The sequence below is a fragment of the Tachyglossus aculeatus genome, chromosome 20 (genome assembly GCF_015852505.1).
Source record: "Tachyglossus aculeatus isolate mTacAcu1 chromosome 20, mTacAcu1.pri, whole genome shotgun sequence".
Lineage (NCBI taxonomy): Eukaryota > Metazoa > Chordata > Mammalia > Monotremata > Tachyglossidae > Tachyglossus > Tachyglossus aculeatus.
The window spans coordinates 32,619,767-32,642,985 of record NC_052085.1 but is presented as its reverse complement, the minus strand read 5'-3'; the positions used below and the strand labels follow the sequence as shown (position 1 = coordinate 32,642,985).

Genomic DNA, 23,219 nt, shown 5'->3' with positions numbered 1-23,219 from the left:
CACCAGAACCCCCTGTACGACCTCTGGACCAAACTACTTCCTCCTTCCCGAAGGCTCGTTTTGCCTGAGCGGTAATCCCTGCTGCCCGACAAGCCACCCAGCAGCAGCTCTATCAGCATCCAGATGGGGTAGACTGTTCAGACTAGCCCAGAGGGTGGGGCACGGTCACCTTCCAGACTCTCTGTCTGATGGACAACACTAACTGCCGCAGCGAGAAGCAGCGTGGCTCAGTGAAAAGAGCCTGGGTTTGGGAATCAGAGTTCATGGGTTCTAGTCCCGGCTCTGCCATTTGTCAGCTGTGTGACTTTGGGCAAGTCACTTAACTCCTCTGTGCCTCAGTTGCCTCATCTGTAAAATGGGGATTAAGACTGTGAGCCCCACGTGGGACAACCTGATTACCTTGTATCTCCCCCAGTGCTTAGAACAGTGCTAGGCACATGGTAATAATACCAAAATGATTATTATTAAAATTATTGTTAACTGCAGGGCCCCATGACTGTCTGACCATGATCTCGGGGGACACTTTAGTTCCTCGTTCCCTGGACACACATTCCAAAGAGAGTCCGGGGGTGGGATGGGGGGCATTCCCCCAGTACCCCACCCCAGCTGTGAGGTTCACTTCATCCCACCCGCTGGGCCCCTCTAAGGCTCTGGGGGGCTTTGGGGCACTGGGCCAGGCAATCCATCACCACCCCTCACAAAAGACCCCTTCTTAAATTCAGGGCTCCAGGTCTACCCAGTTCCCCCGGATACCAAGGTCTTTCTCCCAAGCTGACAATGGCTGGAGGGGGCGTGGTTCCATGCTATAAGCCTGTGGGCCCATTTCCTGACAATTCCTTATCGTCTCTACCTTCTCTTTTCGTATTGTCCTCTCCCAAACACTTAGTACAGAGCACACAGTAAGTGCTCACTAAAAACCAGCGATTGATTGATTTGGATAATTCCCTGCCATGTCTCACTCAACGCCCTCTCACCTGCCTCTCTCCGATAGACCACGAGGTCGCCACTGGCCAAGGACACGAACACTTGGTCTCCTAGGTACCTGCAGAGCGGGGGCGGAGGGGGCACAGCGTGTTTTCAACTGTCCAGCTTAAGACCGCCACCGCCCCCCCAGCCCCAGCTTCCCCCACTCAGGGGGCTAGAAGTGCTGCCTGTTGCTCCAGACTCCACATCCTCCTCAACCAGCCTTAAGGTTGAATGGAAGATGGCCAACTCACCCTAGACAGGCAGTGTAAAGACCATCCTATGCCCTCCCTCGAGCAACCCTGCTCCTGAATTCCCACCGAGGGTCAGGAAGTTCTTCCCCGTGTCTAACCACACTCTTTCTCGTTGCAACTTAACCCATTTCTACTTGTTGGGGCTTCAGTGCATATGAAGATGTGTCGGTCAGTGTCTCCCCTGCTACCCCTGCAGGCTTGCTCCCCTTCCCAAGCCCCCTGCCGCCCACCCCCGGCTCTCCCCACCCAGGACCCCTGCCTGCTTGGTGGTGGGGTTTCTGGAGGAGAAGTGCAGAGGGCTGGGGGCCGGAGGGTCGGTCCCAGCCGGGAAGGGACCCCTCTGAGACCCTACCTGCCCCTCCCCTGGGCCGTGCAGGAGGGGGCGGGGCTTACAGGATGCAGGTGACAGCCGCGCCGTGCTGCAGTTTCAGGCTGTTCTTGCGGTTGCGGATGTTGTCCGAGGACTGGTACACATGGATGCTGTGGGGGTGAGAGGCGAGGGGCACAGTGAAGCCGGCCTGCAACCCTCAACCCCCTGTCCCATGCGGCCTTCGGGCCTGGGCCCTGGCCCTGTGCCCCAAGCCAGTTGGGGACCTTGCTACAGCACACGTGGTGGGAACAGGAGGAGCCCGAGGCCTCGAGGGTGAGACAGGCACACTTGCGCAGCAGCCCAGGAGCACAGATCATTTCAGTCCACCCCCTAGCCTCAGGGTCTCTTCCCTCCCTGGAAGGACATAAGGACTCAGGAAGCTTTTCCTTCCGCTTAGTGACCCTGCCCCGCCGACCCCCCACAACATCACCCGAGCCGCACCCCCTCCCGGGTCAGGCCATCCTCGGTGCCCACCAGCCATCCTCGGTGCCCAGCCAAACGGAGCTCTGAAAGGCCTCGGGGTCGGCGGTGAGCAGGTCCTCGAGGCTGCCGCGGGTGAAGGAGCCCCGGCTGGAGCGCCGCACTGCGCGTCCATCCACCGGGCTCCCACCCCCGCGGCTCTGGCCGAAAGAGCTGGACAGTGGCAGGAAGCTGGGCTCTTGCTCCTCTTCAGAACTGGTCGTCTCAGCCGCTGCATCCTTGGAGGTGGCCATCTCCTCATCTGGGGACAAAGACCAGAGTGGCGGGGGGAAGAACGATGAGCGGGGGGGGGCGAGAGGTTGTCAGAGGGGGAAGGTATCAGTGGGGAGGGGGGCGATCAGAAGTGGGAGTGGCCAGGGCATTGACCTGTGGAATACTGACCCCCAGATATCAGGCAATGAGTTTCTGTGGCTGCAGCCGTGCCTGTCGGCTGCCCCTAGTCGCCTCCTCTCCTTCCCAGTCTCAGCCCTTCATTCATTCAATTCATTCAATCATATTTATTGAGCAAACTGTTTGCAAAGCACTTACCATAATGCACTTGGGAGAATACAGTATAACAATAAACAGACATATTCCCTGCCCACAACGAGTTCTGACTGTCAGAGAGCCTCAGGGTCCAGACCACCACCCTTGTCCCCTCCTCTCCTCACTGCCTTCTGCCTCAGCCCGTAGCCCACTCCCTCGCCCGAGACCCCGGCCTCCCGCGCCCCCAGCCCTCTGGCACTCACTGCCGAAGCTGGAGGAGATGGTGGAGCGGCTGGCCTGGCTCTGGAGGGTCCCCGAGGGGCTCGGGGATGACTCGTCATCCGTGTCGTCGCTGTCGAAAGGCATCGGCTCGCGGGCGGCACTGCCCACCGGCTCCGGCAGCTCCAAAGACGAGCCCGAGATGGAGATGTGGAGACACTGCTGGGCGTCGGCCTCCTCGGCCGGGGGTGCCGGGGGCTCCGGGGCTGCACCGCCCGAGGACTCGGGCCTCTCCCTGACAGGGGTGAGAGTCGGATGATCGGCGGGGGCGACCAGGATCGAAGAAAGGGACAGATGGAGGCCGGGGTGGGCGACCCCTTCCGTGAAACCCTCACGACATGGGCTCCCTCCCTCTGTGGGTCCCCGGGGCCGAGCCAGTGAGTTGTGCAGTCTAGTACCCTTAGGCTCCTCTGCCTGTCTGTCTCTCCTGCTCCCCAGCTCAGGGCACAGCCTCTCACATTTGACTCACAGACCGTGGGGTGCCCAGCGCAGGGAGATGGGGAGGCACTGTGGGCTACTTCATAGATTGTGAGCTCCTCGAGGGTCAGGGTCTGTGTCTAATTCCCTCTTGTAGACTCTTTCCCAGCACTTACTATGGTGCTCTGCACACATTAAGTGCTTAATAAATACTATTACTGCTACCGATACTACTGAACTACGGGGAAGGTGAAAGCTTGGGAGGAAATAATGCTTTTTTGGAAAATCCGTGCATTTCACTGATCTGCACGAGTTCTAACCCTACTAGCACAGAAAATCGAGTCACACTGAGAAGCCGCGTGGCCTGGGAGTCAGAAGGACCTGGGTTCTAATCCCGGCTCTGCCACATGTCTGCTGTGTAACTTTGGGCAGGTGACTTCACTTCCCTGGGCTTCAGTTACCTCACCTATAAAATGGTGATTAAGATTGTGAGCCCCTTATAGGACCGGGACTGTGCCCAATCTGATTATCTTGTATCTACCCCAGCACTTGGTACAGTGCCAGGCACATAGAAAGCACTTAACAAATACCATTGAAAAAAATCACTGGATCCATTACGTTTGTGGAGGTTCAGTGGTGGAGGCCCAGTTAAGCCTTCCACTGGATTGGTCAGGGAAGACTTCGTGGGGTGGGACTCAGGGCCTGGGTGGGCAGACCATCCCCACCCCCTGGGTCTGGCCTCCCCCCACACCTCACCCCCCAGCTCGGCCCGGCCCGGCTTGGCCTGGCCCAGTCGGTACCTGAAGCTGCGCTTGAGGCCCGGGACAGAGGCGATGCAGAGGATGCGGGCGGAGCAGACGGCGATGCAGGCTTCCACGGTGGGCTCCTGGCGGATGCTCAGCAGGCAGACCTGCCCCACGTAGCCATCGCTGTTGCACACCCAGACCTCGTGGGCGCTGTCCGGGCTGCTGCTGTGGCTGGGGGAGGCGCAGGAGAACTAGGGTCCCGGGGAGGGAGAGAAGGAGGGAGGGAGGGCAGACCCACCCGACGCTGCCGTCAGTTCATGCCAGCTCTCTGGACCAATGACTGCATTGGGATGGGGATGGGGGAAGGAAGGTGGGGTCCCAGGAAGGAATGAGGGGCCACCCTGAGGGGGAGGGGTGGGGTCCATAGCCCTTGAACTTCCTGGCGGCCTAAAGTCTAGCCTGAATCCCTCCACCTGCAGATCCTCTGATTAGTTCCCACAACTCCTTACCCTATTTTGTTCCCCAATGCCAGTTCAGCATTTGTGTGTCACCTAAGCGTCATCTGGGGACTCACTCCCCTTCCTGCCTCCCCCAGGGAGGGCACTTAGGTGCACATCTTTAAACTCTGTCGCATTCCCCTACCTGCAATTTATTTTAGGGCCTCTCTCCCCTGCTAGACTGTAAAATTCTTCAAGGCAGGGATTGGGTCCACTCACTATTGTACTCTTAAACATTTAGTACACTGCTCTGCATAGAGTAAGGCTTTCGATAAACGTGATTGATCGATCGATTCATTGAAATAGAACCCAGAACCGGATCGAGCTCGAGAAAGCTGCTCCCTGGTTCTTGGTGAGGAAACACCCGGGCCCTGCCCCTCCATCCCAGCGGGACGCAGGGTCTGGAAGGTTGGGGTGGGATGAGGCAGGCCGGGTGGGGGAAAAGGGAGCGGGGCAGACCAGAGATGGAGTCAGGGAGGGGCGAACAGCTGAGTACCTGCATCCCGCTGCGGGTCTTCATGATGGGGATGGCCTTCAGGAATTCAGGGTCCTGGCAGTTTCGGTGGGAAGCTAGGACGGGGAGGGGGTGATGACAGGTGAGGTAGGTTAAAGAAGCAGGTCCCACCCATCCAGGAGAGGGGAAACCAACCTCAAGGGCCCGCTGTGCCCCTGGGTTAGAAAGGGGCGGGATCGAAGAGACTTTGGAAATTGGTGAATTTCCACTATCCAAGCTTCCTGACCCCTGTCCCCTGGCTATCGGGACTGATAGCCTCCCAACAGTGGGAGGGGACAGGTCATGATAGACAGGGGAAGGGGGAGATGCAAAGAAGTGGGGCACAAGGTGCCACATTAGGGAATGGGGCATTAGGGGTGGGTGGGGCATAAGATCAAGGCCCAAGGGGTAGTACAAAGCAGCATAGAGAAGCAGCGTGGCTCAGCGGAAAGAGCCTGGGCTTTGGAGTCAGAGGTCATGGGTTCAAATCCCGGCTCTGCCACTTGTCAGCTGTGTGACTTTGGGCAAGTCACTTCACTTCTCTCAGCCCCAGTTACCTCTTCTGTAAAATGGGGATGAAGACTGTGAGCTCCCTGTGGGACAACCTGTTCACCTTGTAACCTCCCCAGAGCTTAGAACAGTGCTTTGCACATAGTAAGCGCTTAATAAATGCCATCATTATTATTATTACAAAAGGGGCAGTGGGCAAGCAGATCCTGGGCACGAGATACTGAACCCCTCCCTCTCTTCTCTTAGCCTCCCCAGGTTTCCCCTCACCAATAATAATAATAATACAAATTATGGTATTTGTTAAGCGCTTACTATGTGCCAAACACTGTTCTAAGCGCTGGGGTAGATACAAGGTAATTAGGTTGTCCCACATGGGGCTTACAGTCTTAATCCCCATTTTACAGATGAGGTAACTGAAGCACAAAGAAGTGAAGTGACTTGTCCAAGGTCACACAGCAGACAAGTGGCAGAGTCAGGATTAGAGCTCACTCCTCTGACTCCCAAGGCTATGCTATTTCCACTGAGCCACAATGAGCTTATCTGGCAACCAGGAGCCCCCTGCCCCCGGTGCCGGGCGGTACTCAGGACAGTGTCCCAGCTTGCCCCTCAGTTGGTCCTCCTGGCCCGGCCACAGCCCCTCACCCAGCTTCCTTTTGGTGTCCTCGAAGGCCACCTCGAAGCCGTGGCAGGCGTCGGTGCTGGGAAACTCAAAGGTGAAGGTCTCGCTGCCGTCCGGCTTGCTGGCCGCGAGCTCCACCTTGCTGGGAGGGGAAGACAGGACCAAAGCCAGGGCCTGCTTCTCGGCCAGTTCGCGGTGCACAGCACCCGTCAGCTCCTTTATAGCATCATCCAGGCCCTGGAGGGTGGGGTGGGCAGGAGGGTTGGGGGAAGTGGTCAGCTGGGGTCAACCTGGCCAAGCAAGGGCTCCTTGCTCGGGGCTGAGGACGAGGGGGCAAGGCTGGTCCCCAGAGAGCCCTGTCCTGGGACTGCCCCCTCCTCCTCTTCCTCTGGGGTTGGGGCCTGAGAGGGTCATCAAGTCCCTCCCCCTGCCTCAGGACAAGACCAGGCAGGGCATCTGTCCCCTGCTACCCCATGTTCCAAGTTCCCAGGGAAGAGGACTCTTGGCATTCTAGAAGGGCTTCCTCTGTCCTGTATATATGTATATATGGTTGTACATATTTATTACTCTATTTATTTTATTTGTACATATCTATTCTATTTATTTTATTTTGTTAGTATGTTTGGTTTTGTTCTGTCTCCCCATTTTAGACTGTGAGCCCACTGTTGGGTAGGGACTGTCTCTATATGTTGCCAATTTGTACTTCCCAAGCGCTTAGTACAGTGCTCTGCACATAGTAAGCACTCAATAAATACGATTGATTGATTGATTGATTGATTGTCTCACCAGAATCCCTCTCGCTGCTGAGTCACTGGGCATGGCATCCACCCAGCTCCGACCTTAGCCCCGACCCCAGCCCCGGCCCCAGACCGGCCAGGGAGAGGGTTGGCTGGAATGGGGCACAGGGCTGGAGAAGATCCATGCAGGAGAGGTCCCTGGTCTGGGGAAGGGTCTGTGCATGAGGGGAACCAGAAGGGGCAGGGAGGGAAGGAAGGGAAGGAAGGGGAGGGAAAAAGGAGGGGGTGGGAAGTTAAAGGGGAAGGGAAGGAAAGGGAGAGGGAAGGGAGTTGAGCGGAAGGGAGGGGAGAGGCAGGGCACTGGCTCACCTGGTGGGGGAAGCTGAGGCTCTCGGACAGTTTGCTGACATGACCCAGGGTCGCCAGGTCCTCGTCCAGGCGGCTGACGGCCTTCTGGATGCTCTCCCGGTTGGTGGCTTGGGAAGCCCCTGGGGAGTGGCAGGCACCAGGAGAGGGTCGGGGGGCAGGGGTGAGGGGGCACTCGGTCCCAGGTCCCAGGTCCTTCTTCTGAGCACGCCTGGCTCCGAGAGGTCACCCAGGCCGGGCCCCTGTCCCGCCCCGCCCCCCTACCCCTTGAACATCATCAGGAGTCAGGAGCCCCAAGCCCTCTGGCCCTGCCTCCCGTGGCAACCTGATCAACAGTAGGCACCCCAACCTGGCCCTCTCCCTAAAGCCACCTGAGGCCAGGGCACCCCAGGGTGTCCCAGGACCCAGGCAGGTTAGCGGGGCTGGGGAAAGGAGGGGAAAGCATTTTGGGAGCTGGGCTGGGAGTCGGGGATGATGCCTCCTCCAGTCTACCCTAAATTCTTCAGGCTACAGCTTAGGTGCATTCTCTCTTATCCTGTTCCCAGGGTCAAGGGTCAGCCGATCACCCCCTCCCCACCGCAACACGGTCTGAACACGGATTCTCCGCCCCCAGTCTTCTCTTCTCCAGGCCCCAGGAGGCCGGGATGGGGCTCCCCATGGCGAACGGAGGGCAGCCACTGACCCTTCACAATGTCCAGATCCTCCAGTGGCAGCTTCCAGAGGAGCTTGTATTTGCTGGTGGTGTCGATGACGCTGGCCGCCGTGTACCTGCGCAGGGCAGGGTTGGAAAAAGAGGGGAAGAGGTGTGTGGGCAGGGCGCACGCCCGAGCCTGGCCACTAGGGGGCGGGACCCACCCGCTGTAGCGCGCCCCACCCGCTGTAGCGCGCCCCACCCGCTGTAGCGCGCTACTCGGAGCTGGGGCCTGCTGGGGAGAAGGTGGGTTATTTTAGGGTCGGTCTCCAGGCTAGACTGTCAGCTCCCCGAGGGCAAAGATCTTGTCTACTAACTCTATTGCTCTGTCCCAAGTACTTATTCCAGTGCTCTGCACACGGTAAATACGACTGATTGACGAGGTGTAGGGAGGGGGAGCAAGGGTGAGGTGAGGGGGGAGGGGGCAGAAGGGGCACAGCAGGGCCAGGCCCACCACGCACAGGCTCACGGAGCTACGGCGCAGGGAGCCAGACTTGCGCTTCAGGGTGGTGCAGACCAGCAGGTCGCTGAAGAGGAACAGGGAACGGTCCTTCTTGCCGCCAACCGCCTTCTGCAGGGGGGTGGGGGGGGCGGCGGTCAGCCTGCCTCTGCCGGTTCTGGGGAGGGGAGCTGGGGAACAGCTGAGCCCACGGGCAGGGACTCGGGTGTCCTGCCGCCCGGCTCCCCAGGAGTCCCGACGGAATGGGGAGGGCCGGTCTGTAGTGGACTTTGGGTCAAGGGTCTTGAAACCCCTGTGAGAGGTAGGGAATGAGTCTACCCGCCCGCTACCCCAGACTCCCGCCACTCACCGCCTCCACCACCATCTCTTGCCGCAGGAATCTGCGCAGTGGAGCTTGGAGCTGAGGGACACAGCCAGAGGGGTCAGAGGGCTAAAGACGGACTGAAGGACCGATGGACGCAGACACATTGAATCACAGGGCTTTCACCCAGACACGAGACTCAAGCAGTTCCATGAAAATCTCTGCGCCTCCCTCCTGCCTCCAGTCAGCCCTGGCATAGGCTGGAGGGAGTGGTGCCGAGGCAGGGAGGTACCCGCTCCTTGACTCGGTCTCCTCATTGTCCAGGAGGAGAATGACCCTGACCTCAGCCTCACCAAGGTAATGGCAGGGTTAGGGTGGGAGGTGGGGGGAGAGACAGGGCCCCACATGAGAGGAGTAGGCTTTCCCAGGTAGGAGAACAGGGCCCCGAGACAGGCAGCACCTCATCAGGCAGCACACAGCATTTGGCTCTGAGCCTGACCCGCTCAGACTCCTACCCCTTTCCTGGGTTTTTGCCTGCTTCCCCCTGAGCTCCCGTCCAAATCCCCTCGTGGCAGTCTCCGGCCCTCCCAGGCTCCCCCAGCTCACCCCCGGCCCAGTCCCGGCCACAGGGCACGCACGTACGTCCTCCATGCCCTCGATGTGCGCCTCAATCTCCTGCACAATGCGGGCATTTCGCTCCACCTCCTCGGCATTCTTCATGCCCTGGTTGATCCGTTCGGCCACCTGCTTGATGTTCCTCTGGGCGTCGATGAGGAATGGGTGGTCTGGGTGGTCCTCAGGAGTATGTTTCAGCAGGTCCTGAATGGGGGGGACGTATGGGGATGTATGGCTCACTCTGGGACCACCTGACTGGGCGCGAGAGACTGAGGGGGGCAGGGACCCCAGGGGGCCGTGGGGGCAGTGAGGGGCAGGAGGAGTCTAGGGAACAGCCCAGCAGTGGTGTGGGCTGTTTGTGACCCGGGTCACTAGTAGGAGGAGGGGAAAGAGGGCGAGGGGTGTCGACCCTCTGGAAAGGTCCCCCGCCCCCAGTACCGGGTCCGCTCCAACTGATCAGGGAGCAGATGTGGCCAGGGGATACAGAAGACACCTTGGCCAGGACTGTATAGTCACTATGCCACCTGTCCTCCGCCTGTGCTCTGGGGCGCGTGCATCTATGTGTGCACGTGCGCACACGTAGCCTTATGTCAGTTTCCCCATCTGCCCCCTGCCCACTCCCCGGCCCCTGCCCGCGTCCTCACCTTCACCAGCAGCTCATAGCGTGGGATCCTCTGAACGGGTTTGATCATCAGGTCAGACAGCGCCTGCTTCTCCTTGTTTTCCCGCATGCTCTGCTGCACAGTCCAGAGACGGGAGGTCAGGGGCATGGCTGTGGGCGGAGGAGCTGGAGCCCTGGCCCAGCTCGGCCCAGCCTGTCCCGTACAGCTGCCCCAGGCTGACACACACAACTTGGCCCAGGTTGGCATACACTGCTCAGCCCAGGCCAGCACAGCTCAGGGCCTTTAACCATCTGAGAAAATCGAGCCTTGCCCTGGGGTTTAGAAGGCGGCCTGCTGCCACTATGCTGGCTTTGAGCCACAAGAACAGTCCGACCCCCTTACCTTCCTTCTCTCTAACTTGGGAGGTGAAGAGATTACCCCAGACCCTCCCCATCCAGACTCCGAACCTCCAGGAACTTGAGGAAAGCAGGCCGAGCCTCCTTGGCAATCCTTACGGCGTCCTTGGCATTGAGGAAGTTGTCTATGTAGGCTGAATAGATGTTCACCAGGATGTCCTTGGAGAACTGGGAATCGGAGAGGGCAAGACCCAAGAGGGCGGAGACAGAGAGAGGGGAGAGGCAAGGAAGGTTCGGGATTAGGAAGAGCGGAGGGTGGGAGGTGAGGAAGATGGAAAGAAAGGGGAGGGAAGAAGGGAGGGAGAGGCAGACCCAGGTCCCGCCCTATTCCGTCTCCAATTGTGGCAGCATCCTGGTATCTCAGAGACATCAGGACCCAAAAGCTGGAGACTCCATTCAGATTCCCAGACAGACTTCGTCCGAGGACTATGGGTCACTGGAGTGACTTCAGGGCCTGGGGTTGGGGACTGAAAATCTGAGAGAGGGCACAAGACAAGACACTCAACGTGCACACTCATGCATGCCCACACTCCCATAAGCATGCCCACGCCTGTCCCCACACACGCACAGACTTGCCCACCCATGCAAGTGCCGGGGGGCAGGGCACCAGGCTGGGGGCTCACCGACTGCACAAGCAGGTCCCCTACTTTCTGCTTCTCATGCCAATTCTGCACGCACTGGTGCACCTGCTCCAGGAACTGCTCATGGTGCTCCAGCAGCTCCGGGATCTGGTCGAAGATCTCGTCCACCAGGGAAGGGTCAACCAAGATCGAGTTCTCCGGCTGCTTCAGGGGTTTCATGTATACCTTCCCAAGGAAGAGTGAGGTACCACTGTCACTGCCACTGACCCCTCACCCTCACCCTCAGTGTTACCATCACCTTCACCCTCACCTTGGCTGTCACCCTCACTACTACCATCACTGTCACTGTCACCACCTCATCATTACCACCACTGTCACCATCCCCTTCACCACCACCTTCACTACTGCCATCACTGTCACTGTCACTAACCACTTTCACTGTCACTATCATCAAGCCCTTCCACTGGTGGAAAGACAGGGTCAGTCTGATAATAATAATAATGGTATTTGTTAAGTGCTTACTATGTGCCAAGCACCATACTAAGCACTGGGGTAGACACAATATAATCAGGTCTCATGGGGGCTCACAGTCTAAATAAGAGGGAGAACAAGGATTGCATCCCCATTTTTCAGATGAAGGAACTGTGGCACAGAGAAGTTAAGTGACGTGCCCATGGTCACAGAGCTGAAGAGTGGCAGAGTCGGGATTAGAACCCAGGTCCTCTGACTCCCATGCCCGGGCTCTTTCCACTAAGGCACACTGCTTCTCATGTTGAGATGTTTCCCTGTTCCTTTACCTTACCCCTCAAGGGAGTAACTGGACAAGGAAGGGGGTGGGGCTCTGCCTCCCTTGAGTTTGACCCACTCTTTTCCAGTCCACTTGTCTCAGATGGAAGCAACACGGTCTAGTGGAAAAAGCAGGGCTCCTAAGGTTCTAATCCCTGCTCTGCCACTGGCCTGTAGGATGACCTTGGATAAGTCACTTAACTTCTCTGCAAAATGGGGATTCAATGTCTTTTCAATGTCTCTCTGACTTAGACTGTGGACTGTGTCCAACTTGATTATCTCATATCTATCCCAGTGCTTGGCACACAGTAGGTGCTCAACACATATTATTATGATGAGTAACCTCTGAGACAAGGGGCGTGGGACAGGGAGAGGGGGTGCAGGAGGTGGGCCTCACCGTCCGGGCCTCACCTGCATGAGCGTGCGGAGAGACTCCACGTACGATTGCTCCGTGTCCAGCAACGTCATGATGACATGCTTCCTCATGTCCTGAAGGAGGAGATGGTAGGAGGGAGGGAGGGCGGAAAGGAGAAAGGGATAGAGGAGGGAAGAAGGGTGAGGACGGGGGCTGTCCAGGGCCCCTCTCCTCGAGGATCTTTAAGCCATGTGCCTGCAGGCCCCTCCGCCTTCATCCCAGTTACCGAGGCTCCAGCAGGAACCAAATATGGAATCTGGGACCCTGGCTGGAGGAGGCCAGGCCCCCGCTCCCAACTCTGCTCCCACCTCCCCCAGGAGAACCCCGAGAATCCTGGACAGGCTTTTGCTGACCTCACTGCTAGTCCTAGGTCGAGAAGGAACCGGCTGAAAACCAGAGTGTGAGTGTGCATCTCCCCAACCCTGCACTGGGAATTCCATCCCCTAAATACACGACATGAGGTGGGAGTGGGCGAAGGAGGCCCCGCTGTGCAGGACTCGCATTGATGCCAAACCACGAAGGGGGGTGGGCAGGCTCGAGCACTGCTGCAGCTCTCTTTGCTGAGCGACCTGGCTCCAACAGGCTCCTAGTCTGAAATCCAGACATGGGGAAGGGCGCCTGTGACCCTCGCCCAGTCCCAGTGGTTTGGTGGGCCCAGCCCTAGTAATGTGGCAGACTCAGCCCCAGTGATCTGGCGGGCACAGCCCCAGTGGTCTATAGGTGTCTAAAGTCAGAGCTGACTATAAAATGAGGTCCTGGTCACCTTCATCCCCCACCGACCCCTGTCCCCACCGAAACACACGCCATGCCTGAAGTACACCATGCCCCATCATTGTACACGTAGAATTTCTGCCCCGATGGCGGCAGTGGTGGCGGTGGGACATAATGGTGATGACGGTAGAGATGGTGGTGACAGTAGGGACGATGGAGGAGTTGACAGTGGTGATGGTGGCAGTGGAGGTTGTGGTGATGATGGTGGAGATGTTGACGATGGAGGACGTGATAGTGGTGACAGAGGAGATGATGGTAACTGTGGGGATGATGGGGAAGGTGATGCTGCTGGTGGAGACAATGGTGAATTTCCTTCCCATCATGGTTGGATTAAGTTTGGCTCCTGCAATGAGGTCTGCTGCTCCAGCCCAGGCTGAGAAGCTCTCTGCCTGGAGGAGACCTCGGGAAAGCTCTCCTCCCTCAACCACGGGTCTCGTCCAGGCAGGAGTGTATGGGGGAATTCTAAGAAAGTGGGGCAGAAAGCCAGGCGCCCAGGGGGGCTCCCCCTCGGGGATCCTTGCAGCTCTGAAATGAGTATCCTCTGGTCATGTCCTTGGAGGTGTCATGAAATGAGTATCCTCTGGTCATGTCCTCGGAAGTGTCATCTTCTTCTTGGTGCTAAGCCTCACCTGGTCTGACACCTGAAACAACCCTCGCTGCCCCCAGGCCGTCTGCAGCTCAACAGCAAGTGGGCAGAGAGGCAGGGGAAAGTCCCCCAGCCCAGCAGGCATCGCCCAAGCCCCTTCCCCCAACAAACACCCCGGCCAGGGCCAGATGACCCCGGGACAACACGGCCGGTCTTACGGGAGTCCAAGCACACATGTGCAGAAACGCACATACGGACACTGGTTCGGATTCACGCACGGTAACCACCACGCACCCACACAGGTGCAGACACCTGTAGGCCCGGAACCGCGGGGCACACAGAAACACGGACACACGCCGCTTCCCCGTGGACGGATGGGTTCAGACACAGGCACGGCCACGCACACCCACTCAAGGACACTCAGAAGTGCAGACACTTGTAGGTCCAGACTCCCTCACATACATACCACACACACACACACACACACACACACACACATTGAGTCACGACCACCCGCCGTTTCCTCTTGGACGGAGCCAAGAACTGCAGCAATGGGTCTGGGCTCCCCCTGCCCCATCCGTTCCTGGCCGGGGGAGGCTGGTGAGGCCCCCCCAGGCGTGGGCAAGTCCCGTGGGTCAGGGCTCCACCGGGGCCTGGTGGTAGAGGTGTCCCCCCACCCGTGACACCGGCCCCTCTCTCCCTGCCCGTCCCCCACATCAAAATGGTACCCTGAAACCCCTCTCCAGGGGATGGAGATCAGGGGTGGGGGGGAAGGGGCAGGGACGCCCCCAGGGCAGCAGTGGGTCCTGCGGCAGCCCCCTGCCCCCTCCTTCCACCGCTCCCGGAGAGCCTCCCCCCCATCACCTCGCTCAGGCCGGGGCTGCGGCCTCTGCGCTCGGGCCCGTCCTGGACGGGGGTCTCGGCGGGGGTCTCGGCGGGGTCAGCGCCCTCCCCGAGCTCCCGCATGTCCTCCAGGGCGATGGTAAACTGAGCCAGCGTCCGCACCATCTGCAGCATGGGGACGGGGAAGGGGGGGAACGGGGGGGAGGACCGGAGTCTCTGGGGACCAGGGGTCAGGAGGGTCCGGGCCCCCGGGGATCCGGAGAGTTGGGGTACCGCGGGGTGGGGGTGCTGGGGAGTCCCGGGAGGAAGCGGGAATTAGAGGAATGGGAGAGGATGGAGCTGCGCTGGCTGGTCCCCGGACCAGCCTCGCTCCCGCAGCGCCGGGGCCCCTGGGCCCGCCTCACTGCCCGCAGGTTATCAGGCCCGCAGCGCTGCGCGGAGGAGGGGGAGGAGGAGGAGGAAGAGGAGGGGGAGGAGGAGGGGGAGGTGGGGGATGGAGAAGGGGCTGGAGGTGAGGAGGGGGGAGGTAGGGGCCGGGGCAGGCGAGAGCAATCGTAATTCGAGGAGAGAGCTCTGCAGGAGCAGGGACTGTGAATCAACCCCGATACAGCTCCCGCACCCGAGCGGGCCCACATATATACCACAGGAAACATATATATAATACACACACACACACACGTATACATATACATTTAAAGGGACACACAGAGGAACCGCCCAGAAACACGCCTGTTCACGTGTTAGACTGTGAACAGCCTATGTGACAGACTGTGAACAGCCCACTAGACTTTGAACCCCTTGTGGGCAGGGATTGTCCCTCTTCACTGCTGTTTTGTATTTTCCAAACGCTTAGTACAGTGCTCTGCACACAGAAAGCGCTCAATATTACGACCGAATGAATGTTAGACAGGTTCTGAGCTCCCCACAGGGAAGCGCCCAGACCCATCCAGACCCATCAGTCTCCCACACCTAGATTTGGGATGCCGCACAGGCATCACCACAAAGCACCCAGGAACAGAAAGGGGCAGATCTACCCCCACCTCGGGCCCTCACAGAATTGTTTGCCCGGGCACATACAGCTCCCCCCGCTTCTCCAAATCTGACAGACCACAGTTCTCCCCATATGAAATCCTTTCTACAATCCCACCTCCACAGACAAGCCTTCCCTGATTAATTTCCCAGCGCCTTATGCCATAAAAACCCATCAACCAACTTTCGCTGTTATGAACTCATTTATACCCATACTCAGCACTCTTGTAAAAAAACAAAAATAAATAAATGATGGTATTTGTTAAGCGCTTACTATGTGCTGAGCACTGTTCAAAGCGCTGGAGTATTCAATTGTACATTCTATTATTTGTTGATTGGTCAGTATTTGCCACTCTCCCCATTAGAGTGAAAACTCCTTGTGGGAGGGAATGTGTCACTTCTTTATTCTATACGTTCCAAGTGCTTAGTCCAGTGCACTGCACCAAGTGAGTGTTCAGTAAATACTACTAGTACTACTACCACCACTATCAGGAATTCAAGTCACTTAACTTCTCTGTGCTTCAGTTACCTCATCTGTAAAATGGGGATTAAGATTGTGAGCCCCCCGTGGGACAACCTGGTCACCTTGTAACCTAGCCAGCGCTTGGAACAGTGCTTTGTACATAGTAAGCGCTTAATAAATGCCATTATCATTATTATTATTATTACTCGATCTGCAGGTAGTAGGGCTGGTGGAGATCAGAGCCATCCATCAGAGCTATCAGTGTCTTTCACACAGCAAGCGCCTAACAAATGACATTATTATTATTATTATTATCTGCTCTGTGCCCCCTGAAAAAAATCCATCTGTCCCAACCACTGTTCCCCTTTCTCTAGACGTCCTCGGGCAGGAGCCAGCCCTCCCCCAGTGAGGAACTCATCCCCGCCCTATCACCCTTGGTCCTAGCTACGAACCCTCGGGTTGGATCCCCGTGAGGTGGTGACTCTGGAGTGGGGTGAGGAGGGAGGGAAGGGGGGCATAGATGGGGAGTGGGAGAGATTAGTATTATTATTATTATTGAAGGGGGGAGAGGATGGGGGGCAAGCAGCAGAGCCTCCTTCAAGCGAGTGAGCGAGAGGCCAGACCTCGACTTCATTACTCAATTACTCAATGTAATTACCTCGAGCCCGTTTCTGTGGTAACCGGGCGCCGCGTGCTCCCGAGCCAGGGTCCCCCGCCACCCGGTAAATTTCCTTCCCGCCCTCAGCCCGGCAGACAGAAGCGCCTGGGAATGAGGGGAGAGGCGGCACCAGCCTCACTCCCCCCTCTGCCTTACTGGGGAGCCTCGGTTTCCCCCTCTGCCTCCTGTCCCGTCCCCACCACCAACCACGAATGCGCCCCGAAAGCAGAGTCTTGTCCTTTCCGCTTTTCCAGACGTGGAGACTCCCCAGGATTGGGAACGGGGACTCCCCACAGTAAGCGCTCAATAAATACGATTGAGTGGAGTGCAAAGCAGTGTTCTAAGCGCTGCGGAGGATACAAGGCGATGACGATTGTCCCACGTGGGGCTCACAGTCTGTCTCCCCCTTCTAGACTGTAAGCCCACTGTTGGGTAGGGACCGTCTCTCTATGTTGCCGACTTGTACTTCCCAAGCTCTTAGTCCAGTGCTCTGCACACAGTAAGCGCTCAATAAATACGATTGATTGATTGATTAACGGATGAGATAACTCGCACTCTCCCCACTAGGCTGTGAGCCCACTGTTGGGTAGGGACCGTCTCTATATGTTGCCAACTTGTACTTCCCAAGCGCTTAGTCCAGTGCTCTGCACACAGTAAGCGCTCAATAAATACGATTGATTGATTGATTAACGGATGAGATAACTCGCACTCTCCCCACTAGGCTGTGAGCCCACTGTTGGGTAGGGACCGTCTCTATATGTTGCCAACTTGTACTTCCCAAGCGCTTAGTACAGTGCTCTGCACACAGTAAGCGCTCAATAAATACGATTGATTGATTGACTAGGTCCCCATATTCCCCACTGTGGGGGTAGGGAAAGGGACGGTTCCGGATGTGCCGGAGCAGACAGACTCGAGACTAAGATGCAGCGGGAGGGCTCTGGGTTAGACGGCCTCCAGGGACAGAGAGGGGAAGGGGATCCTCCGGGGGCGACGCAGAGTGAGGGGTTCTCGTCCTTTGGGCGGACCCTCCTTGGGCAAGGCGCTCTCCACTGCCGGCAGCGGGAGGTGGAGGCCCCAACTTCGGAGCCGGCTGGAGGCGCTTGATTGGCATTTTCCCGGGCACTGAGTTTCCATCCCGGGATATTTGCGACTCCCTATCTTCCTCTTCCTCCTCCCGCCCCACCCTCCGTCGACCCAGCAGGATGCAGGCAGGGAGCGGAGAGCCCGGGGCACCAGATTTTGCTTCGGCCTCGCCGTGTATCCCCAAGGGCACAGCCAGTCCGGCCACCTGCCCATCCAACCTTGCCCAACTGGGAAACTACTAGGCGGATCCCGGGTGGGGGGAGAGAGGAGGGGGTGGGAGTGGGAGAATCCCGACACGGCAAGTATAAAACTCCAGGTCTCCGGATCGTGCCCCATGAGGTCATGGGTTCGAATCCCGACTCCGCCACATGTCTGCTGTGTGACCTTGGGCAAGTCACTTAGCCTCAGTTCCCTCATCTGTAAAATGGGGATTAAGACTGTGAGCCCCCCGTGGGACAACCTGATCACCTTGTATCCCCCCCAGCGCTTAGAACAGTGCTTTGCACATAGTAAGCACTTAACAAATACAATCATCATCATCATCATCATCATCCCGACAACGGGTCTCCTAGCAGCTGCCCATTCACCCATTAATTCAGTCATTCATTCAGTCATTCAATCGTATTTATTGAGCACTTGACTGTGTGCAGAGCACAGTACTAAGCGCTTGGAAAGTACAAGTCGGCAACATATAAAGACAGTCCCTGCCCACTGATTCCAGTCAGTCAATCGTATTTATTGAGCGCTTACTGTGGGCAGAGCACTGTCCTAAGCGCTTGGGAGAGTACAATATAACAATATTCCAGCCCAGCACAGTGATTCCTCCAAAAGTGTCACTCGCTTGCTATATGACCTTGGTTGGTTAAGTCACGAAAGTCACTGAAATTCTCTGTACCTCAATTTCCTCTTCTTTAAAATGGGGACTGAATTTCTGTTCTCCCTCTTTCAGACTTTAAACCTCTTATAGGACAGAGGCTGTCCGATCTGCACATACAGTAGCTACCCCAGTACTTAGTACAGTGCTTGGTGCTTAACAAATAGTGCTATTGTTATTATTATTATTGCAATTATACAACTCGGCCACGGACCTCGAGTTACCCCCACCATCACCCGGCACCTTAGCACTTCTGTGCATATCTTCACAGTCTACTGACTTCCCTTTCGAGTAAATTCATTTTTGGGTCTCCCCCGTTATCTCTACTGCATTCTCCCAAGCCTTCCTACAGTGCTTTGCACAGATTAAATGCTCAGTAAATACTACTGATTGGTTGATTGATTGTTCGGGCACAGGGGCTGCCTCAAAATAGGAGGGATCCATTTGAGTTTCAACTGGCCTTTTCCCTGTCCTCACGCCTGAGAGAAGATGGAGCCTGGACTGGCCTTGGGGAAGAGAAGGGTGGCCTTCCTAGGGATAGGGTCGAAGGGTAGGGGTCCAGGGAGGAGCCAGAAGCGGGTACAGTGGGGTTGGCCCCCCCAAGGGCTGGCTCTAGACTGTGAGCCCTTTGTGGGCAGGGGTTGTTGCTCTTTATTGCCCTACTGTACTCTCCAAGCGCTTAGTACAGTGCTCTGCACACAGAAATCCCTCAATACATACGATTGAATGATTGCATGAATGAATGAAGTGCTTAGAACAGTGCTAGGCACATAGTAAGCGCTTAACAAATACCATTGTTATTATTATTATTAGAAGAGGAAACTCCACGGATCCGTAAGCTCCTTATGGGCAGGGAACGTGTCCAGTCAGAGGACGTGGGTTCTAATCCCGGCTCCACCACTTGTCTGCTGTGTGACCTGGGGCAAGTCAGTTCACTTCTCCGTGCCTCAGTTACCTTTCTGTAAAATGGGGACTAAGCCTGTGAGCCCCATGTGGGACAACCTGATTACCTTGTATCTACCCCAGCTCTTAGAACAGTGCTTGGCATATAGGAAGCACTTGACAAATACCATCAAGAGCCTAGCACGGTGCTCTGCACACAGTAATTGTTCAATAAATAGGACTGATTGATTGATCTGCTAGAATGAATCCCCCACCCACCCCCGGTTTTCCCCTCGGGGGGCATCACCTTGAGGGGTTGGAGTTTGCCATCTGGTCCCCATCCCGTTCCGGGCTCGACCTGTCTGGCCCCCTCCTCCCTCGGCTTCCGCCTCGGCCCCTGGGGTCGTGGGAACGGATGGGAGACGGGGAGCCGTCTGGGAGGGGCCCGGGTCGGGGCAGAGGCGCCGACCCTTGTTCTGCCATGATGCTCCCCGAAGGCCAGGCTCTCCTCAGCCCCTCAGTTCCACTAAAAGAGCCCCACTAAGAGAGGAGGGACGGTCAAGCCGAGGGGGTCGAGAAACCAAGGGCCTGCGATAGGGCCTGGCATGGTTCGGCTTCAAACAGGCCCCCTAAACCCTGCCTCCGAGCAGGGAGGGAGTGAGTAATAACAATAATTCTGGTATTAGTTAACCGCTTACTGTGTGCCAGGCACTGTACTAAGCTCTGGAGTGGATACAAGCAAATTGGGTTGGACACAGTCCCAAGTGTCTATCCCCATTTTGCAGCTGAGCCCCAGGAATCCCAGGGTTAACTCCTCGGGCCTTCAGACTGTCCTCAAAGTCCAGACAAGCTGGGCAAGGCGAAGGGCAGCTCCCCTCCATGAGAGTGCCTGTCAGTCAATCAATCAATCAATCGTATTTATTGAGCGCTTACTATGTGCAGAGCACTGTACTAAGCGCTTGGGAAGTACAAATTGGCATCACATAGAGACAGTCCCTACCCAACAGTGGGCTCACAGTCTAAAAGGGGGAGACAGAGAACAGAGTCCTTAGGTGTCCTTAGGCCCACCCCGCGGCCGTTCGTGGAAACCGAGGCTGCCACCGCGGGGTTGGGAGGAGGGTGTGGACGGAGCGGCAGGGTCGGGATGCGGGTTTCCCACGCGGGGTGGAGCGGGACCGGGCCGGCGGATCCTCAGAGGGCGGCCCGGCCCAGCCCCAGCTGCCCCCGACGCCGGAGACCCCCGCGGGCAGGGGGAGGAGGGGGTGAGGGAGGGCGGAGGGCCGGGGACAGGCCTCATCTCGTCTCTGGACCAAAGTTCGCTGCATTTTGTTCTTTTCGTTTTAAGGAAAAACCGTAGCGCGGCTTCCGCGGCCCCCCCGGCTCCGCCCCCCGGCCCGCCTCCAGCGGCGCCTCCGGCCGCGGCTCCTGCCCCGGCCGCGGGATTGGCGGGGCCGTTGCCCGGGAAACGCGGCCGTTGTCAAGGAGACGTCCTCCCAGGAATTTGATCTGGGAGAAGGGGGCGGCGCGGCTGGACCGGGGGGAGGGACGCGGACGGACACGTGGGGGGAACGGCCCGCGCGGGAGCCCGAGCCCGGCGGGCAGCGCACAAAGGCTCGGCCTGACCCGGCCTGACCTCGCCCGCCGCCCCCAAGGCGGGTCCCGAAAGGTGCCACAGCCCCCGGCCCGCCCGCAGTCAGCCTCGGGGGCTCCACCTGCCCTCGCCCCCCTCATCATCATCATCAATCGTATTTATTGAGCGCTTACTATGTGAAGAGCACTGTACTAAGCGCTTGGGAAGTACAAATTGGCAACAGATAGAGACAGGCCCTACCCAACGGTGGCCTCACAGTCTAAAAGGGGGAGACGGAGAACAGAACCAAACATACTAACAAAATAAAAGAAATAGAATAGATAGGTCCAAATTAAATAAATAAATAGAGTAAAAAATATGTACAACCATATATACATATATACAGGTGCTGTGGGGAAGGGAAGGAGGTAAGATGGGGGGGATGGAGAGGGGGACGAGGGGGAGAGGAAGGAAGGGGCTCAGTCTGGGAAGGCCTCCTGGAGGAGGTGAGCTCTCAGCAGGGACTTGAAGGGAGGAAGAGAGCTAGCTTGGCGGATGGGCAGAGGGAGGGCATTCCAGGCCCGGGGGATGACGTGGGCCGGGGGTCGATACCTCCCTCCCTTCCCGCTGCCCGGGACTCCTGGCTGGGGGCATCACAACTTGCCCGCAGGGAAGGGGTGGATCATCACCAGAGGCCCAGTGGGGTGGAGCACTCCCCTCTCTCCATCTCCCTTCTAATAATAATAATAATAATAATAATAATAATAATAACGGCATTTGTTAAGCGCTTACTATCTGCAAAGCACTGTTCTAAGCGCTGGGGGAGGGGGGATACAAGGAGATCAGGTTGTCCCGCATGGGGCTTACAGTCATAAGCCCCATTTTACAGATGAGGTAACTGAGGCTCAGAGAAGTGAAGTGACTTGCCCAAGGTCACACAGCAGACATGTGTTGGGTAGGGACTGTCTCTATATGTTGCCAATTTGTACTTCCCAAGCCCTTAGTACAGTGCTCTGCACATAGTGAGCGCTCAATAAATACGATTGATGATGATGATGATGATGATGATGTGGCGGAGCTGAGACTCGAACCCATGACCTCTGACTCCAAAGCCCGGGCTCTTTCCACTGAGCCACGCTGCTTCTCCAACTGTGAGCCCGTTGTTGGGTAGGAACCATCTCTAAATGTTGCCGACTTGTACTTCCCAAGCGCTTGGTACAGTGCTCTGCACACAGTAAGCACTCAATAAATATGACTGAATGAATGAATGAATGCCCCTACTCCAGTAATAACGCTGAATGGTACTTTCCAAGTGCTTAGTACAGTGCTCTGCTTAGCACAGAGCTCTTCTTAGTACAGAGCTCTTAATAAGTACTCAATAAATATGAATGAATGAATAATAATTGTTATGATTATGGTACTTGTTAAGTGCCTTACTATGTTGCCAAGCACTCTTCTAAGCACTGAGGTAGATACAAGATATTCTGATTGGACATGGTCCCCGTCCCACACACTCACACTCTTAATCCCCATTTTACAGATGAGGTAACGGGCCCAGAGAAGTGAAATGACTTGTCCAAGGTCTCATTGCAGACATGTGGCAGAGCCAGGATTATTATTATTATTGTATTTGTTGAGCACTTACTATGTGCCAAACACTGTTCTAAGTGCTGGAGCCCATGACTTTCTGACTTCCAGACTCATGCTGTGTCCGCTAAGCCACACTGTCCAGCTCAAACAATCCAACTTCTCTAACCCTCCCCTCTCCATCCCTGACTCTCCCCAGCGACCCAGCCCAAACCATCCAACATGTTCAATGCCACAAGGAGCTTACAGTTTATTATCTTCATCATCATCAATTATATTTGCTGAGGGCTTACTATGTGCAGAGCATTGCACTAAGCACTTGGGAGAGTACAATATAACAGAGTTGGATTAGAGGGGGAGTTAGATATTAAAATAAATCTGGATACATACATAAATGCCGTGGGGGCCAAGGTTGGGGTGAATAAAGGCGCGGATCCAAGGGCAAGGGCCACGCAGAAGGGAGAGGGAGTAGAGGAATTGAGGACTTAGTCAAGGAAGGCCTCTTGAGGAGGTGGGATTTTAATAAGACTTTGAAGGTGGGGAGAGTGGTGGTCTGTCATATATGAAGGGGGTGGGAGTTCCAGGCCAGAGGGAGGATGTGGGTAAAAGGTCAGTAGTGAGATGGATGAGATGGTGGCACAGTAAGTTGGTGATGGAAAAATCAAGTGAGCAGGCTGGACTGTAAGCTTGTTGTGGGCAAGGGACATGTCTGCCATCTCTGCTACACTGTACTCATTCAAGCACTTAGTCAGTGTTTTACACATAGTAAGTACTCAATGAATACTACTGATTGATTGACTGAGTTGTAGT

At 56.7% G+C, this 23,219-nt stretch overlaps 1 protein-coding gene across 1 annotated transcript in view; it reads right to left on the bottom strand.

The window, feature by feature from the left end:
• The window catches only part of ARHGEF17 (Rho guanine nucleotide exchange factor 17), a 44,568-nt gene that overhangs the window by 4,865 nt on the left and 16,484 nt on the right, over nt 1–23,219 (bottom strand). The window contains exons 3-18 of the mRNA XM_038761682.1: nt 12,060–12,137; nt 10,905–11,087; nt 10,333–10,449; nt 9,908–10,000; nt 9,291–9,467; nt 8,697–8,747; nt 8,349–8,458; nt 7,879–7,964; nt 7,200–7,318; nt 6,117–6,330; nt 4,968–5,041; nt 4,029–4,225; nt 2,796–3,046; nt 2,062–2,308; nt 1,611–1,697; nt 975–1,042 (exon numbers count right to left, since the gene is read on the bottom strand). Coding sequence (XP_038617610.1) covers nt 975–1,042; nt 1,611–1,697; nt 2,062–2,308; nt 2,796–3,046; nt 4,029–4,225; nt 4,968–5,041; nt 6,117–6,330; nt 7,200–7,318; nt 7,879–7,964; nt 8,349–8,458; nt 8,697–8,747; nt 9,291–9,467; nt 9,908–10,000; nt 10,333–10,449; nt 10,905–11,087; nt 12,060–12,137 — 2,152 coding nt within the window. The remainder of the gene's footprint in view (nt 1–974; nt 1,043–1,610; nt 1,698–2,061; nt 2,309–2,795; nt 3,047–4,028; nt 4,226–4,967; nt 5,042–6,116; nt 6,331–7,199; nt 7,319–7,878; nt 7,965–8,348; nt 8,459–8,696; nt 8,748–9,290; nt 9,468–9,907; nt 10,001–10,332; nt 10,450–10,904; nt 11,088–12,059; nt 12,138–23,219) is intronic.